We start from the raw sequence: 19184 nt of genomic DNA, 5'->3' as shown, positions 1-19184 counted from the left end.
AAAAAAATAACTGTAGTAAGAAAAACAAATGAAAAATGCGAACTAATGTAACGTCGTATGGTGAGTTTTTGTTCGTATCGTGGAGCAAAAATATGTTCGAATTTCATGTCGTATCCTGAAAATTTCGTATGCTGGGGCGTTCGTAACCTGAGGTACCACTGTACAAACATTATTACTTTTTGACATAATCACAGTGAAGATTGAGGCATTTGTCATATCTAAGGATGAGCTTTTCCATCCCCTCTTCATAGAATGTTGCAGCCAGTGACTTGAGATAGGCCTTAACGTTCTTTTGAAGGTTGTCATTAGTCTCGAACCTCTGCCCTCCTAGCCACATTTTCAGTTGAGGAAAGAGGTGGAAGTCTTCACCATAAACACCCACCAAATTTTTTTAAATCTTGCCTGTGAGTGTAGCAGAAGGTGAGAGATCATTTAGTGTTCTGAAAAGAATTAAAAACTATCTACGACTGACAATGTGTTAGGAATGATTAAATGGACTAGCAACACTCAACATTAATTACCAGATAGTGCATATTTTAGACTATTCTGAAATAATCAGAGAATTTGCTGATGTGAAAGCATGCAAAGCTTCTGTAAAATAATTAAATGTAATAATCCAAAAAAATATTAAATACCGTTGACTTTATTTTCTTGTCCACAATTTTATTTTAAATTTTGAAAGGCCTCTAAAATATTAGTTGCCTTGGGCCTCGCATTTTCTCTGAAATGCCCTGATTTCAACTATTTATAAATGTTAATGTTAATCTTAAATGGATAATGCATATTTATCTATATATATATATATATATCTTGCATTCAAAATTCAAAAAATCAAAATTTAAAAACCATTCTAATTTAAATATTCTGTTATGTATATTAACTATATATGTAATTAGAAGCATTCCAAAAATATAAAATAATGAAAATAATCTAAAGCACAATTATAAAAGTATCTAATTTATTTCTTATAAAAATATTTTGCTTATAATTTTATTCAAAATTTTATAAATAATTTAAGAAAATTTTAAAATGATTATATTGGATATTTAATACAGTTGAAATTATTCAGTATAGGTCAAATATGACCAAATCATAATTTACTATATTCATTGTAGTTCGTTCATACTATATTCAATTTTAGGCTGCAATTTGAAAAACTTGTAGACCTATAAATTCCCACTGTTGTCTGTCTGTCCATCTCTCCTTAATCTCAAGAATGGTGTTAGATAAATGAAATTCAAAACTAGATATGGAAAGCTTAGGGGCAGGAGGCCCCTATTAACTGTATATGAATGTCTGATGCAAACTGGAAGCCACATTATTTCAATTTGAAAATCTTTCCCTGAAAAGAGTTAGATAGATGACTGGAATGGCTCCATTGCTAACAGAAAAGTATGATATACGGGGCCAAGACACACTACAGGGTAGTAATTTGAGGTGGAGAGCACATATTTTAAATTGAAAAAGTTAAAAATTACACCCTAGCATTGTGATGATGTCATAATTGCTCATTTTAAATTGTAACAAATTAAAATTAAATTTATACTTTCATTCATTAATTTTTTTAACTTCTTTAATGTAAGCATATACATTAGAAATAAATATACATTTTGTGATTGTGTGTGTGTGTGTGAAGGATATTTATTTGTTAAGTTACATTCTTGCACTTTAATTATTCATCATTTCGGTTATGATGTCATTACATACACCAATCTTTATCAATTATAGTAATATATAATATATAATAATTATTAAATTTATAAATACTAATATATAGTAAATAAATTTTCATACTGATATAAAATCATTCAGATTGTTCCAATTAAAAGTATAAAGATATTAATTTAACAAATATCATTTGATAATTAAATAATCATCATTTATTGGTAGATTTCCATTTTTTAAACATGAACTTTGGATTTTCACAAAATGATATAATAATTATTGCAATCAATACTTTTAATAAATTGAAATATTTTTGCAGCAAGGAAAACAACTAAAAACTGCATGCATTGAACAGCCAAAGCAAACAGGAGTACATTTACTTGGTGGCAACCTTACTCCTATTGATAGGCATGGTTCAGTCCAAGTTGTAACATCTACTAATGGAGACTTACCAAATGAAGATCCTGTCACAGATCATTCAAACAATCCAATTACTACCCCTGTAGAAGTAGAAGTTATCTCAGAAACAAAGTATGTCATTTATTAATATAATTTTTTGTAGAATTGATTTTTGTTTATGAAATTAATTTTAAAAGTTTTTGTATTTTTTTTTATATAGGAATCAATATTATTTAATACCTTACATCTATTTTTACATATATCATGATTAATTGATTTAATAATTAATTAAAAACAACTCAATTTTGTGGGTAATCAACAATGAGTTATTCTACTTATTTATTTATTAAGATTGTACTTTTGTTGTCTGGAAAGTAGGTATGACAATACAATATGATCTGTTTTTCTACAACTCTAGAAGAGTTTTGTTCCCCAAGAGTAATTAATACAGTTATCCCTTGTATAGCATGGCATACCTACAATATGGTTCAAGAATTGTGGAAATCTCCCATACAACACTGTTTGAGAATTGGAGACATTCCTATACAAATTGTCAGTTTTTAAGTGCAAACAGTGTCATTCAATATTTTTTTTTATTCAAACAAATATGACTGTTGTTTCATATTTGAAAATTTCAGTATTCTAAAATCCATGAACAACATTTGCTTCATGCCTTTTGCTAGGTTTTTTGTAATTAGAACTGATTGTACAATATTCTTCTTCCTTGTTCTAGCTTCCTATTCTAGCTTTCCTTTAAACCAGGTATCACTGTCATTGGTGATAGTGCTCTAAAAGAACCCAAAAGACTGTTGCTGTGTTTTGTTTTTATAGATTGTCACCCCTTGTATCTCCAATTTCTATACGATTGCATACAAACCTACAAGCAATAAATCTTCCACCTGTACAATCAGGTAACATGACTCTCAACATCCCCCATGGCTCTATCCAGCAGCTGATATTCATTTCAATTGACAAAGCTACCCAAATGCAACAACTCCAAATTCTATTCATAGATTACCAATTTCAATACAGCCATAAAATATCCATATACACCAGGTGTGGCCAAACTTTTATTCCTTAGGGGCTTCTTTTTTGGTAAAATATAGTCTGCTAGCGACTATGAATATGGGCAAACAATTTTAGGATTTTTATATGCGCATGCGTTAACATTCATTTGCATTGTTCATCATGATACATACAAACAGTATGGGTACGTTGCACAGTCTATTATTGTAAGAATAAATTATCGAATTAAGATTTTTAAACATTAATTTAAGTGAAAGCAAATTGTTCAACTTTAGCTTCAGGAGCTACTTTCAAAGCCTTTGCGGTCGACCGAGGTCTACGTGTTGGCCACCCCTGATATATACAAATGGTTCTAATTGAATAGTAGTCTGGACATTTAGAAAACAATAAATATTATGACATGGTTTGTTCAATGAATTCAGGATAAGTTACCCAAGATTAAGTTCATTAAGATAAAATTTTGGTTATCTGCATGCCTTTGTCTTTTATCGGAAATCTACATTTACAATAATTAACACAAGTGACTTTATCATCAGAAATTCTCATTAATGTAGCTTATAAGTTGTAAATTGAACTTCTTTTTATTATAGTGTCACTTATATACATTTATAATTTTTATTGTAGCTAACTTAAACAGGGTAATTCAATAAGAATTGCAGGATTTGAATTTGGCATCATTTTATTGGTGTGATATAGTGCTACCCAAAAAAAAAATGGTTTGGGAAATTCAAGATGTGAGTTGGCGGTGTTATTGGGCCAAACTTTTTTTGAAAATTCACAGTGAATGGTGAAAGATATTGTGACATGATTACTATTACCAACTTCTTATGGCCAGAACTCATCATCAGCATGTAGTTCCGGCGAGGTGGTGCAACATGACACATAGCTTGTGAAACTTTGCAGTTGCTGTGTAGGAAATCTCCGAGTCACATTATTTCCCAAAATGGTGACATCACTGGTCCACCAGATCTTGAAATTTGCAATTTGACACCATTGGACTTCTTACTTTGGAGCTATCTGAAAGAGAGTGCATGCCAACAATCCTGAAGATACAAAATACCTGACAGATAACATCTGATGAGTCATATCCAAAATAAAGCTCAATATTGTCAGCCACAAATTTGTTATGGGTTTTATTGTTATGTGGAGATGAAAATCTTGTCTTAGACTTTTCCTATTGTATCTAAAATAAATAAAAGCTTCTTGAACAATGTCACAAAAAATGTTGCCTAAAGGTTTTCAGTTTGCAAGAAAAGTAGAAGCAGCTATTTGCATAATATTCTCTTCCACTCCTAATTTCCCAGCTCTCAGAATTATATTGATCGAATAAAAATTGAATTTCTAGGTAAAATGAAGTTTTTATTAACAAAATAAATTCTACAACTCTTATTGAATCACTATGTATTTAATGTACTGTACCTTAGTCAAATTTAGTAAGAACATTTTTTAAAATATGAAGTTTGTTTTATTGTTAATTGTCTACATGGACTTTACTTATTAATAGGACTTTATACTGGTGTCTAAAGATCTGCACAATACTGTGAGTTAGTTCAGGAAAGAACAAAATTTCTTTATTATATCACCTGTAGTAATAATTTCTGTACACATATTATATGTGTTTCGGGCTAATATGCCCCTCATCAGCAGTATTACCACTTAACACTAAAAGTAACAACAAACAAACAGATAAGTTACTGTATAATTTAAAAAATTTTTCCTTTAACCAATAAATTACAATTTTAAAACTTACTGTAAATACATATTCCAATCCCAAATATAAATGGATCTTTCACTTTTTTACAATTAATCATTTCACTGTATAAATTAAAATCAAACCAGTATAAAGTCCTATTAATAAGTAAAGTCCATGNTTTAATTTATTTTTTGAGAAATTTAAATTTATGTTTATAGTTTTCAAATTTACAGATTTTTCTCTACTTTATAGAGCTTTCTGGCAACTACTAATATTATTACGATATACAAAACTGTATTTCTAGATTTTTCTACAGTGTGCAGAGCTAGAAATCTCTAAAGGTAACATTTTGTAACAAAAATAAATCTATCCGAGGATTTTTTAAAATTACTAAATTGAAAATGTTAACTCTCGAATAAAATCATAGTCTCGAGGTTGTAAAAGGCATGCAGAAATTCTGACATTATTTTTTGCTTTATAGTGGTATGCATATGGTTTGCATACTGAACAGTGGATTAAGCGGTAAGCGAACTATGCGGGCGTGTAGGGCCCCAAAGGGGCTCCTGCAGTCTTTAAAATGTTACTGGAAAAAGGGATTGCAAAAACGCAGAAGATAGAAATAGTCCAGAAAAACGCTTCGATATATATATATAGATACACGGAAGTAATAAATGATATAGCTTTATGGCCAACAATATTAACAGATGCTATTATTGATCATATTTTTAAAACAAACCAAAAAGTATAGAAAAGGGATTTCTTAATAAACGAAAAAAAAAAAAGTTAAGATAATGGAAATAGATAAAACACCAGCTGAAGGAAGTAACTTGACACCCGAAAAATTATTTAAAATACAAATTTACAGTGTTCTTGACACTCTATTGTGTCAAATAGATTGGCGTTATGAAAAAATGAAAACTATCTGTGACGATTTTTGCTTTCTCTGTGGCTCGTCTTTACAATACATGAGTGTTGCTGATTTTAAAAAATCGGCTGCAGATCTTGCTATTAAATATAGCAAAGATTTAAAAAAGTAACTTCACAAGTGAAATTGAATGTTTTAATTTTGAAGTAATGACTCTTATACAAAATATAGAAACCGCATCTCCACTTAATATTCTACAGGCTCTTCATGATTTTGGTTTAATTGAGTCTTACCCAAATATCAATATTGCTCTTCGAATATTTCTAACTCTTCTCATTTCTATTGCTTCGTGCGAGAGAAGTTTTAGCAAGTTAAACTTAATAAAAAATGATTTAAGATCAACTATCGGACAAGAACGATTATCCAATATTTCTATTATTTCAATAGAATACAATATCGTTAAAAATATTAATTATGAAGGTGTAATTAATGAATTTGCTGAAATGAAAGCCAGAAAAATTCAATTAAAGTAAATCTTATTAAAAATCTATTGTAATGTATTTGTTTTATTATTTTCCTAAAACCAAATAAATTAAGGGGCCTAAATGCAAATTCTTGCACATGGCACAGGAATGGCTAGTTACAGCTCTGTGGATGAATTCAGAGTTTGTAAAAAGTGAAGAATACATCTCAAATCAAGTGTTTAATTGCAATGAGACCGGTCTGTTTTGGAAAAAAATGCCTAGACAAATGTACATAACCCAAGAAGAGAAAGCACTTCCTGGGCACAACCCCATGAAGGACAGACTCACTCTTTTATTTTGCACTAATGCAAGTGGTGATCTGAAAATCATGCCACTTTTAGCCTATAATGCTGACAATCCCTGCACTTTTAAGAGCAATAATGTGATAAATGTGCCTGTACAATGGAAGGCAAATAACAAGGCATGGATAACTCAAACTTTATTCATGGATTGGCTCACAGAAATGTTTGTTCTTACTGTTAAAAATTATCTTCAGGAAATGGATCTTCCTCTTAGATGTCTTCTCTTAATTAATGGATAATGCTCCAGTACATCCACCAAGTTTGGAGGAAGACCTGGATAGTGAGCATAAAGGTCAAATTCCTTTCACCCAACACAACTCCATTACTGCAACCAATGGATCAGCAAGTGATTTCCAATTTTAAAAAGCTGTATACAAGGTACTGTTCATCGGGTGTTTCTAAGTTAACAATGATACTGACTTAAAAGTATTCAATTTTTATCTTACATTTTACTTAATACAAGTATATTCAGCAATTTTAATGGGATGTTATATTGTTAATTGGAAGAAGATTCTTCTTGCCTATTGCATTAACTTTACAATCAATTAACAAAGAATAAGTGGAATTTTTATTATATATCATTTATTCATTATTTTTTAATTTATGCAGTTTTTCTTATTTTTAGTTAGTTGTAAATTCTATAACTTGGCACTGTTTGAAATTTCAGTAAATATCAGAGGGGGGACAGGAGGGGCAGATGCCCTGGGCCCCACAATATTAGGGATCTCAACTTGGCAACTCAATATGTCAAACTCAAAAATATAGAAGGCAAAGCAATTTGCTAAATTTTAACATTTATAAAATAAAATTAAATTCTGAATTTCTTAGGAGGAGTCAGAGAGGATTGAGCGATATAAGCCAGTCCCTGATTGGCTAGAAGTATATCACCCTGACCAACCCCAGTCTGGAGGGGATGTTCTTCTGGCCAATCAGTACATACACCCACACTCAAAAGTTACCCCTTCCTCCATCTCTGAATCCACCCCCCCAGCAAAAAGGGCAAAAAAGCAGAGATTGAGGCCTGTTCAGAACATTGCCAAATTTCATCAAATTTGGCTACCCTTTTTTTAGTTTGATGTAAAAAATATCATTTGGCACATTGGCTACTTTTTGGGCTACATATTTATTTGTAAATATATTATTTAAATAAAAAGCACTTTAAAATGGTATTTCATCATCAGCAGTGAATTAAGCAGTAAGCAGACTAAGTGGCTACATAGGGCCCCAGAATACAAAAGGGCCCCAAAGGAACCCTGAGGTCTTGAAAATGCTACTGAAAAAAAGGGATTGAGAAAACAAGTAGATATAGTCTGAAAGACGCTTCAATATAGACATCGAAGTAATAAATGATATAGCTTTAGGCTAACAATATTAACAGATGCTATTATTGACCATATTCTTAAAAACAAACCAAAAAATATTGGTAAAAATATAGAGAATTTGAACTCAGCATATAAAGACAGCGATGAAGTGTATTACAGAGGACTTCATTATGATCATTTTTACAGAAAGAAATCAAATAAAATTATAGAAAAGAGAAATTGGCTGATATTTTCAGAAACAAGCAAAAGTATGTACTGCTATTCTTACAAACTCTTTTCTATATCAAAGTCTAAATTAATAACTGGTTTGCAAAATTGGAGATCAATTGCTGTTATTTTATTGGACCATGAAGATTCAAAAGAACACATATCAGCCATGTGTACTATGTATAAAAGATCAACAAAATTGAATAGAATTGATACTCAACTATTAAGAAAAAGGAAAAAGAAGAATGCTACTGGAGAGATGTATTGAAAAAAATTGTATCAACAATAAAATTATTGAGTTTCTTAGGATTAGGATTTAGGGGTCATGATGATGGCAAAGATTCCAATAGGAAAGGAAATTATTTAATCTGCTTGGAATACCTAAAATGAATACAATGCATTCTTGAAGTTACATCTACAAAAATATACCAACAAAGGATAAGGAAATGTAAACTATTTATCTCATAATATTTGTGACAAATTTGTAGGTCTTATTGGTAAGCAAGTAAGAGCAGAAATAATTGAAGAAATCAACTCGGTGGACTTATTATGGTATAATTATTGACTGCCCTGCTTGGAACCCCCACTTGACTTGATCTGCCACTATTTGTTGTTTTTTAAGTATAGGCCCAAATAAAACAAATACTTGTTTTTTTTCAATTAAATTTTTGCTTGTCTCCTTTATAATAACAATTTATGTACTTCTAAGTAAATGTGGGTCAGATGGCTGAGCAGTCAAAGTGGTAGCCTACCACTCTTGGGGACCCAGCATTGAATCCGAATGGGTCAACTTTTCCAGGAACTTTTCTAGGGTGATCTGTCCAGATATGTCGGCTCCATCCCTCACCACCTGGCCGAATCCATAATGGGCTTGCTAAAAGAAATCCTCTACTTTTATTTATTTTTGTGGGTACTAGAGGTACCCACAGGGTGGGGGGAAAAAAACTACATGCATTTCAGGTTCATCAGTAACCTTCATCAATTGAGATTTTGTTTTTCTGTTTAATAGAAGGGGAAAAGTGATTTTTAACTTTTCTTATTAAAATTATCATCGAAAATATTATTATCTGTTTTTAATACAGTAGAACCTTGATTATCCGGATTGTTCAAAATAAACAAAAATTTTACGAATTTGCTGATTTGCACTTGGTGAATTACGACACTGTTTATGTACGTGATGGAATGCATAACTTTTTTTGTTTCAACAATGTCTCACCCGGCACAGTGGCCGTAAACTCTTAAATATATTTTACGTCGTAATAAAAATATAACTTGACATACTTATTTATAAATAATTTATATTCAAATTACATCATTTCTATGACCAAGGGCGGTGTAAGGCATGGGCGACGTGGGCCACCGCCTATACCTCACGATCCGAAGGGCCTCGCACCTCGAAGGTTTATGCATTACTTAAAAGCCGCAAACGCGACAAAAAAATTTTACTCGACATAAAACGATAAATAGTTTGTCAAATTTTTATTCATAAAAATGCAGTTTCAACTGCTTTTTATTTTATAAAATCTGTCTTCTTGCGCCACCAGAGGGCCTTTTAAACAATAGGTAATCTGTTAGCACTGGTCAGTAGTAGTCCAAACTCAATACAAACATTTGTTTCTTGAAAATTTGATCACGATTTAAACACAGTATTTATTTTTAATATTACTGATGTGTCATCGAAAAGAAAACATGCTACATTATCATTAAAAGACAAATTAAAGTATTTGTTTCGATTATCCAAATTTTTCCTTATCCGGACTACCTTCATCACCAATTAGTCCGGATAATCAAGGTTCTACTGTATTTTAATTTGTTTCTCTAGTCTACTTTATATACTGTGGTATGTGGGCATTCTTTATCTGTAGATATTAATAATAATAATATTTTTATTATTATTAATGTACTGTACATATTGGTTTAATAAATAAATCTATTGGTCAACTTTCAAATTAAATATGTAGGCTGTTTTTTCCAACCTCTGATGGTCCATAAAAAAAAAAAAAAAAAAAAAAAAAAAAAAAAAAAAAAAAAAAAAAAAAAAAAAAAAAAAAAAAAAAAAAAAAAAAAAAAAAAAAAAAAAAAAAAAAAAAAAAAAAAAAAAAAAAAAAAAAAAAAAAAAAAAAAAAAAAAAAAAAAAAAAAAAAAAAAAAAAAAAAAAAAAAAAAAAAAAAAAAAAAAAAAAAAAAAAAAAAAAAAAAAAAAAAAAAAAAAAAAAAAAAAAAAAAAAAAAAAAAAAAAAAAAAAAAAAAAAAAAAAAAAAAAAAAAAAAAAAAAAAAAAAAAAAAAAAAAAAAAAAAAAAAAAAAAAAAAAAAAAAAAAAAAAAAAAAAAAAAAAAAAAAAAAAAAAAAAAAAAAAAAAAAAAAAAAAAAAAAAAAAAAAAAAAAAAAAAAAAAAAAAAAAAAAAAAAAAAAAAAAAAAAAAAAAAAAAAAAAAAAAAAAAAAAAAAAAAAAAAAAAAAAAAAAAAAAAAAAAAAAAAAAAAAAAAAAAAAAAAAAAAAAAAAAAAAAAAAAAAAAAAAAAAAAAAAAAAAAAAAAAAAAAAAAAAAAAAAAAAAAAAAAAAAAAAAAAAAAAAAAAAAAAAAAAAAAAAAAAAAAAAAAAAAAAAAAAAAAAAAAAAAAAAAAAAAAAAAAAAAAAAAAAAAAAAAAAAAAAAAAAAAAAAAAAAAAAAAAAAAAAAAAAAAAAAAAAAAAAAAAAAAAAAAAAAAAAAAAAAAAAAAAAAAAAAAAAAAAAAAAAAAAAAAAAAAAAAAAAAAAAAAAAAAAAAAAAAAAAAAAAAAAAAAAAAAAAAAAAAAAAAAAAAAAAAAAAAAAAAAAAAAAAAAAAAAAAAAAAAAAAAAAAAAAAAAAAAAAAAAAAAAAAAAAAAAAAAAAAAAAAAAAAAAAAAAAAAAAAAAAAAAAAAAAAAAAAAAAAAAAAAAAAAAAAAAAAAAAAAAAAAAAAAAAAAAAAAAAAAAAAAAAAAAAAAAAAAAAAAAAAAAAAAAAAAAAAAAAAAAAAAAAAAAAAAAAAAAAAAAAAAAAAAAAAAAAAAAAAAAAAAAAAAAAAAAAAAAAAAAAAAAAAAAAAAAAAAAAAAAAAAAAAAAAAAAAAAAAAAAAAAAAAAAAAAAAAAAAAAAAAAAAAAAAAAAAAAAAAAAAAAAAAAAAAAAAAAAAAAAAAAAAAAAAAAAAAAAAAAAAAAAAAAAAAAAAAAAAAAAAAAAAAAAAAAAAAAAAAAAAAAAAAAAAAAAAAAAAAAAAAAAAAAAAAAAAAAAAAAAAAAAAAAAAAAAAAAAAAAAAAAAAAAAAAAAAAAAAAAAAAAAAAAAAAAAAAAAAAAAAAAAAAAAAAAAAAAAAAAAAAAAAAAAAAAAAAAAAAAAAAAAAAAAAAAAAAAAAAAAAAAAAAAAAAAAAAAAAAAAAAAAAAAAAAAAAAAAAAAAAAAAAAAAAAAAAAAAAAAAAAAAAAAAAAAAAAAAAAAAAAAAAAAAAAAAAAAAAAAAAAAAAAAAAAAAAAAAAAAAAAAAAAAAAAAAAAAAAAAAAAAAAAAAAAAAAAAAAAAAAAAAAAAAAAAAAAAAAAAAAAAAAAAAAAAAAAAAAAAAAAAAAAAAAAAAAAAAAAAAAAAAAAAAAAAAAAAAAAAAAAAAAAAAAAAAAAAAAAAAAAAAAAAAAAAAAAAAAAAAAAAAAAAAAAAAAAAAAAAAAAAAAAAAAAAAAAAAAAAAAAAAAAAAAAAAAAAAAAAAAAAAAAAAAAAAAAAAAAAAAAAAAAAAAAAAAAAAAAAAAAAAAAAAAAAAAAAAAAAAAAAAAAAAAAAAAAAAAAAAAAAAAAAAAAAAAAAAAAAAAAAAAAAAAAAAAAAAAAAAAAAAAAAAAAAAAAAAAAAAAAAAAAAAAAAAAAAAAAAAAAAAAAAAAAAAAAAAAAAAAAAAAAAAAAAAAAAAAAAAAAAAAAAAAAAAAAAAAAAAAAAAAAAAAAAAAAAAAAAAAAAAAAAAAAAAAAAAAAAAAAAAAAAAAAAAAAAAAAAAAAAAAAAAAAAAAAAAAAAAAAAAAAAAAAAAAAAAAAAAAAAAAAAAAAAAAAAAAAAAAAAAAAAAAAAAAAAAAAAAAAAAAAAAAAAAAAAAAAAAAAAAAAAAAAAAAAAAAAAAAAAAAAAAAAAAAAAAAAAAAAAAAAAAAAAAAAAAAAAAAAAAAAAAAAAAAAAAAAAAAAAAAAAAAAAAAAAAAAAAAAAAAAAAAAAAAAAAAAAAAAAAAAAAAAAAAAAAAAAAAAAAAAAAAAAAAAAAAAAAAAAAAAAAAAAAAAAAAAAAAAAAAAAAAAAAAAAAAAAAAAAAAAAAAAAAAAAAAAAAAAAAAAAAAAAAAAAAAAAAAAAAAAAAAAAAAAAAAAAAAAAAAAAAAAAAAAAAAAAAAAAAAAAAAAAAAAAAAAAAAAAAAAAAAAAAAAAAAAAAAAAAAAAAAAAAAAAAAAAAAAAAAAAAAAAAAAAAAAAAAAAAAAAAAAAAAAAAAAAAAAAAAAAAAAAAAAAAAAAAAAAAAAAAAAAAAAAAAAAAAAAAAAAAAAAAAAAAAAAAAAAAAAAAAAAAAAAAAAAAAAAAAAAAAAAAAAAAAAAAAAAAAAAAAAAAAAAAAAAAAAAAAAAAAAAAAAAAAAAAAAAAAAAAAAAAAAAAAAAAAAAAAAAAAAAAAAAAAAAAAAAAAAAAAAAAAAAAAAAAAAAAAAAAAAAAAAAAAAAAAAAAAAAAAAAAAAAAAAAAAAAAAAAAAAAAAAAAAAAAAAAAAAAAAAAAAAAAAAAAAAAAAAAAAAAAAAAAAAAAAAAAAAAAAAAAAAAAAAAAAAAAAAAAAAAAAAAAAAAAAAAAAAAAAAAAAAAAAAAAAAAAAAAAAAAAAAAAAAAAAAAAAAAAAAAAAAAAAAAAAAAAAAAAAAAAAAAAAAAAAAAAAAAAAAAAAAAAAAAAAAAAAAAAAAAAAAAAAAAAAAAAAAAAAAAAAAAAAAAAAAAAAAAAAAAAAAAAAAAAAAAAAAAAAAAAAAAAAAAAAAAAAAAAAAAAAAAAAAAAAAAAAAAAAAAAAAAAAAAAAAAAAAAAAAAAAAAAAAAAAAAAAAAAAAAAAAAAAAAAAAAAAAAAAAAAAAAAAAAAAAAAAAAAAAAAAAAAAAAAAAAAAAAAAAAAAAAAAAAAAAAAAAAAAAAAAAAAAAAAAAAAAAAAAAAAAAAAAAAAAAAAAAAAAAAAAAAAAAAAAAAAAAAAAAAAAAAAAAAAAAAAAAAAAAAAAAAAAAAAAAAAAAAAAAAAAAAAAAAAAAAAAAAAAAAAAAAAAAAAAAAAAAAAAAAAAAAAAAAAAAAAAAAAAAAAAAAAAAAAAAAAAAAAAAAAAAAAAAAAAAAAAAAAAAAAAAAAAAAAAAAAAAAAAAAAAAAAAAAAAAAAAAAAAAAAAAAAAAAAAAAAAAAAAAAAAAAAAAAAAAAAAAAAAAAAAAAAAAAAAAAAAAAAAAAAAAAAAAAAAAAAAAAAAAAAAAAAAAAAAAAAAAAAAAAAAAAAAAAAAAAAAAAAAAAAAAAAAAAAAAAAAAAAAAAAAAAAAAAAAAAAAAAAAAAAAAAAAAAAAAAAAAAAAAAAAAAAAAAAAAAAAAAAAAAAAAAAAAAAAAAAAAAAAAAAAAAAAAAAAAAAAAAAAAAAAAAAAAAAAAAAAAAAAAAAAAAAAAAAAAAAAAAAAAAAAAAAAAAAAAAAAAAAAAAAAAAAAAAAAAAAAAAAAAAAAAAAAAAAAAAAAAAAAAAAAAAAAAAAAAAAAAAAAAAAAAAAAAAAAAAAAAAAAAAAAAAAAAAAAAAAAAAAAAAAAAAAAAAAAAAAAAAAAAAAAAAAAAAAAAAAAAAAAAAAAAAAAAAAAAAAAAAAAAAAAAAAAAAAAAAAAAAAAAAAAAAAAAAAAAAAAAAAAAAAAAAAAAAAAAAAAAAAAAAAAAAAAAAAAAAAAAAAAAAAAAAAAAAAAAAAAAAAAAAAAAAAAAAAAAAAAAAAAAAAAAAAAAAAAAAAAAAAAAAAAAAAAAAAAAAAAAAAAAAAAAAAAAAAAAAAAAAAAAAAAAAAAAAAAAAAAAAAAAAAAAAAAAAAAAAAAAAAAAAAAAAAAAAAAAAAAAAAAAAAAAAAAAAAAAAAAAAAAAAAAAAAAAAAAAAAAAAAAAAAAAAAAAAAAAAAAAAAAAAAAAAAAAAAAAAAAAAAAAAAAAAAAAAAAAAAAAAAAAAAAAAAAAAAAAAAAAAAAAAAAAAAAAAAAAAAAAAAAAAAAAAAAAAAAAAAAAAAAAAAAAAAAAAAAAAAAAAAAAAAAAAAAAAAAAAAAAAAAAAAAAAAAAAAAAAAAAAAAAAAAAAAAAAAAAAAAAAAAAAAAAAAAAAAAAAAAAAAAAAAAAAAAAAAAAAAAAAAAAAAAAAAAAAAAAAAAAAAAAAAAAAAAAAAAAAAAAAAAAAAAAAAAAAAAAAAAAAAAAAAAAAAAAAAAAAAAAAAAAAAAAAAAAAAAAAAAAAAAAAAAAAAAAAAAAAAAAAAAAAAAAAAAAAAAAAAAAAAAAAAAAAAAAAAAAAAAAAAAAAAAAAAAAAAAAAAAAAAAAAAAAAAAAAAAAAAAAAAAAAAAAAAAAAAAAAAAAAAAAAAAAAAAAAAAAAAAAAAAAAAAAAAAAAAAAAAAAAAAAAAAAAAAAAAAAAAAAAAAAAAAAAAAAAAAAAAAAAAAAAAAAAAAAAAAAAAAAAAAAAAAAAAAAAAAAAAAAAAAAAAAAAAAAAAAAAAAAAAAAAAAAAAAAAAAAAAAAAAAAAAAAAAAAAAAAAAAAAAAAAAAAAAAAAAAAAAAAAAAAAAAAAAAAAAAAAAAAAAAAAAAAAAAAAAAAAAAAAAAAAAAAAAAAAAAAAAAAAAAAAAAAAAAAAAAAAAAAAAAAAAAAAAAAAAAAAAAAAAAAAAAAAAAAAAAAAAAAAAAAAAAAAAAAAAAAAAAAAAAAAAAAAAAAAAAAAAAAAAAAAAAAAAAAAAAAAAAAAAAAAAAAAAAAAAAAAAAAAAAAAAAAAAAAAAAAAAAAAAAAAAAAAAAAAAAAAAAAAAAAAAAAAAAAAAAAAAAAAAAAAAAAAAAAAAAAAAAAAAAAAAAAAAAAAAAAAAAAAAAAAAAAAAAAAAAAAAAAAAAAAAAAAAAAAAAAAAAAAAAAAAAAAAAAAAAAAAAAAAAAAAAAAAAAAAAAAAAAAAAAAAAAAAAAAAAAAAAAAAAAAAAAAAAAAAAAAAAAAAAAAAAAAAAAAAAAAAAAAAAAAAAAAAAAAAAAAAAAAAAAAAAAAAAAAAAAAAAAAAAAAAAAAAAAAAAAAAAAAAAAAAAAAAAAAAAAAAAAAAAAAAAAAAAAAAAAAAAAAAAAAAAAAAAAAAAAAAAAAAAAAAAAAAAAAAAAAAAAAAAAAAAAAAAAAAAAAAAAAAAAAAAAAAAAAAAAAAAAAAAAAAAAAAAAAAAAAAAAAAAAAAAAAAAAAAAAAAAAAAAAAAAAAAAAAAAAAAAAAAAAAAAAAAAAAAAAAAAAAAAAAAAAAAAAAAAAAAAAAAAAAAAAAAAAAAAAAAAAAAAAAAAAAAAAAAAAAAAAAAAAAAAAAAAAAAAAAAAAAAAAAAAAAAAAAAAAAAAAAAAAAAAAAAAAAAAAAAAAAAAAAAAAAAAAAAAAAAAAAAAAAAAAAAAAAAAAAAAAAAAAAAAAAAAAAAAAAAAAAAAAAAAAAAAAAAAAAAAAAAAAAAAAAAAAAAAAAAAAAAAAAAAAAAAAAAAAAAAAAAAAAAAAAAAAAAAAAAAAAAAAAAAAAAAAAAAAAAAAAAAAAAAAAAAAAAAAAAAAAAAAAAAAAAAAAAAAAAAAAAAAAAAAAAAAAAAAAAAAAAAAAAAAAAAAAAAAAAAAAAAAAAAAAAAAAAAAAAAAAAAAAAAAAAAAAAAAAAAAAAAAAAAAAAAAAAAAAAAAAAAAAAAAAAAAAAAAAAAAAAAAAAAAAAAAAAAAAAAAAAAAAAAAAAAAAAAAAAAAAAAAAAAAAAAAAAAAAAAAAAAAAAAAAAAAAAAAAAAAAAAAAAAAAAAAAAAAAAAAAAAAAAAAAAAAAAAAAAAAAAAAAAAAAAAAAAAAAAAAAAAAAAAAAAAAAAAAAAAAAAAAAAAAAAAAAAAAAAAAAAAAAAAAAAAAAAAAAAAAAAAAAAAAAAAAAAAAAAAAAAAAAAAAAAAAAAAAAAAAAAAAAAAAAAAAAAAAAAAAAAAAAAAAAAAAAAAAAAAAAAAAAAAAAAAAAAAAAAAAAAAAAAAAAAAAAAAAAAAAAAAAAAAAAAAAAAAAAAAAAAAAAAAAAAAAAAAAAAAAAAAAAAAAAAAAAAAAAAAAAAAAAAAAAAAAAAAAAAAAAAAAAAAAAAAAAAAAAAAAAAAAAAAAAAAAAAAAAAAAAAAAAAAAAAAAAAAAAAAAAAAAAAAAAAAAAAAAAAAAAAAAAAAAAAAAAAAAAAAAAAAAAAAAAAAAAAAAAAAAAAAAAAAAAAAAAAAAAAAAAAAAAAAAAAAAAAAAAAAAAAAAAAAAAAAAAAAAAAAAAAAAAAAAAAAAAAAAAAAAAAAAAAAAAAAAAAAAAAAAAAAAAAAAAAAAAAAAAAAAAAAAAAAAAAAAAAAAAAAAAAAAAAAAAAAAAAAAAAAAAAAAAAAAAAAAAAAAAAAAAAAAAAAAAAAAAAAAAAAAAAAAAAAAAAAAAAAAAAAAAAAAAAAAAAAAAAAAAAAAAAAAAAAAAAAAAAAAAAAAAAAAAAAAAAAAAAAAAAAAAAAAAAAAAAAAAAAAAAAAAAAAAAAAAAAAAAAAAAAAAAAAAAAAAAAAAAAAAAAAAAAAAAAAAAAAAAAAAAAAAAAAAAAAAAAAAAAAAAAAAAAAAAAAAAAAAAAAAAAAAAAAAAAAAAAAAAAAAAAAAAAAAAAAAAAAAAAAAAAAAAAAAAAAAAAAAAAAAAAAAAAAAAAAAAAAAAAAAAAAAAAAAAAAAAAAAAAAAAAAAAAAAAAAAAAAAAAAAAAAAAAAAAAAAAAAAAAAAAAAAAAAAAAAAAAAAAAAAAAAAAAAAAAAAAAAAAAAAAAAAAAAAAAAAAAAAAAAAAAAAAAAAAAAAAAAAAAAAAAAAAAAAAAAAAAAAAAAAAAAAAAAAAAAAAAAAAAAAAAAAAAAAAAAAAAAAAAAAAAAAAAAAAAAAAAAAAAAAAAAAAAAAAAAAAAAAAAAAAAAAAAAAAAAAAAAAAAAAAAAAAAAAAAAAAAAAAAAAAAAAAAAAAAAAAAAAAAAAAAAAAAAAAAAAAAAAAAAAAAAAAAAAAAAAAAAAAAAAAAAAAAAAAAAAAAAAAAAAAAAAAAAAAAAAAAAAAAAAAAAAAAAAAAAAAAAAAAAAAAAAAAAAAAAAAAAAAAAAAAAAAAAAAAAAAAAAAAAAAAAAAAAAAAANGCTCTTTTATTCTTGTGCTCAATTTTCTTTTTGTTTCTCCTATATAAGTTTTGACTGGATCACAGCTGCAATTGAATGAATACACAATTTCTTTTTCTTCCATTAAATCTAATTTTTTATCTGACCTATGATATAAATATCTTTTAAATAAATTATTTTTTTCAGTATAAAGTCCTATTAATAAGTAAAGTCCATGTAGACAGTTAACAATAAAATATTAAAATTTAAGGACGGTAAGGCTTTTACAATTATGAAGTTTGTTGTTTAATTTATGAATAGCAATTTGTATTGTTTCATTAAAAATCTTTGATACGATAAAATAATAATAATTTTTATTTATAGGTGTTGCTGTTTTTTTAAGAAAAAGAAAGAAGTTAGACAAAAATAATTTTATAAACAAATACAAATTCCTTAAAATCATTTCTTTCTCTATTCTTTTATTTCCTTTTTAGAAAGATTTTAATTTCATCTTATTTTAACGGTCTCATTGCGTGAATCATGCCGATTTGCATTGAATGTTGTATCTAATACATTATTTTATTTATTTATACAAATGTTTGTATAATACATTCATATCACGTAAATTTAAATAATATAAAGAATTGTCAAGATCTTATGGGCTATGTGAAAATGCAAAGCAAGAATGTGTTGTAAATGTAAATGTCAAAGAAAATATTTGTTACTGTTTTTGAAAATTTTTTATAATTGTTAAATAACATTTTAAAGAGTGTAGGATTTTATGGAAAAGCCAAGAAATAATTAATTTTATACAATTAAAATAAGAACATATTTTGTACATACCAAGTTAAGTTTCTCTCTCTCTATTTTATTATTTATGAAATTCATAAAAAGAAGAAATTATTTTAATCTAATTTCTTATCAGAATTAATACAAAAAAATATAATTTCAATACTTGTAAAAAAAATATATATATATAATGAAGATTTTCCATAAAAAAATATATATATTCATGACTTATTAGCTGAAGTGCTTAATAATTTGCAGTAATGATTATGCTTTAAAAAGTAATTCAGAGAGTTTAACTTAACACAAAATGTTAGGTAAATTATTGCTTAAACAAAACATACATTAATGTAATGACATTTAAAAATGTGATCTTTAATATGTTACGTGCATATTTCTGCTTAATTTATTCGGATTGCACTTAAATCAAATGCTTTGTTATAAAAATGTATATAAAATTAAATTATATGTTCTTGCATTTTCCAAAATGTAATAGAAAAATTACAATTTGATCTATCAAGAATCATCTGAAAAGGTATCCACAATTCATAAAGTTATTGTTATAAAATTTTTCATGAAAAATATAGACAAAATTTATATGAAATTAATATTGAAGCATGGGAATGTTGTTCTAGTTTCACTAAAAAATAAAAAAATTAAAAATGCTTGACTGCCTTGAAACGACAAAGTTAAAAATCATCATCCTCTATATCAGATGTTATACTATTTAATTTATATTTTTATTTATTAAAATGTGATTTTAAAAATATAAACATTTTTTATTCAAAGTATTTAATTAATTCTTGTATTTACTTTGAAAATTTAAAGTATTTCTTTAGAATTTTCTTTAATTTTTTGGAATTACAATTTCTCTCTCTCTCTCTCTCTCTCTCTCTTTTTTTTTTTTTTTTTTTTTTTTTTTTGTTACAAAATTTTGTTTCTAAACAATTTTTACTGAAAGCACAACTAATCTATTGTATATAATCCACAAATATTGCTTGGCATCTTATCATGATACGATAAAGATGTGCATTTCGGTCTTTCAATGGTGATGTATAATATAAATT

The 19184-nt window shown here is 18.1% G+C and overlaps 1 protein-coding gene across 1 annotated transcript in view; it reads left to right on the top strand.

Annotated features, from left to right (window-relative positions):
* Positions 1 to 18918, top strand: part of LOC111617140 (casein kinase I-like) — a 95708-nt gene extending 76790 nt beyond the window's left edge. Inside the window, 2 exon segments of the mRNA XM_023358468.1 lie at positions 1985 to 2196; positions 17716 to 18918. Coding sequence (XP_023214236.1) covers positions 1985 to 2196; positions 17716 to 17761 — 258 coding nt within the window. The 3' untranslated portion in view covers positions 17762 to 18918.
* Positions 18919 to 19184: the final 266 nt, after the last annotated feature.

This window comes from Centruroides sculpturatus, unplaced genomic scaffold (assembly GCF_000671375.1).
Source record: "Centruroides sculpturatus isolate CEXI.00-Female unplaced genomic scaffold, Cexi_2.0 scaffold1894, whole genome shotgun sequence".
In the NCBI taxonomy this organism is placed as follows: domain Eukaryota; kingdom Metazoa; phylum Arthropoda; class Arachnida; order Scorpiones; family Buthidae; genus Centruroides; species Centruroides sculpturatus.
This window is presented reverse-complemented; position numbering and strand designations above follow the sequence as displayed.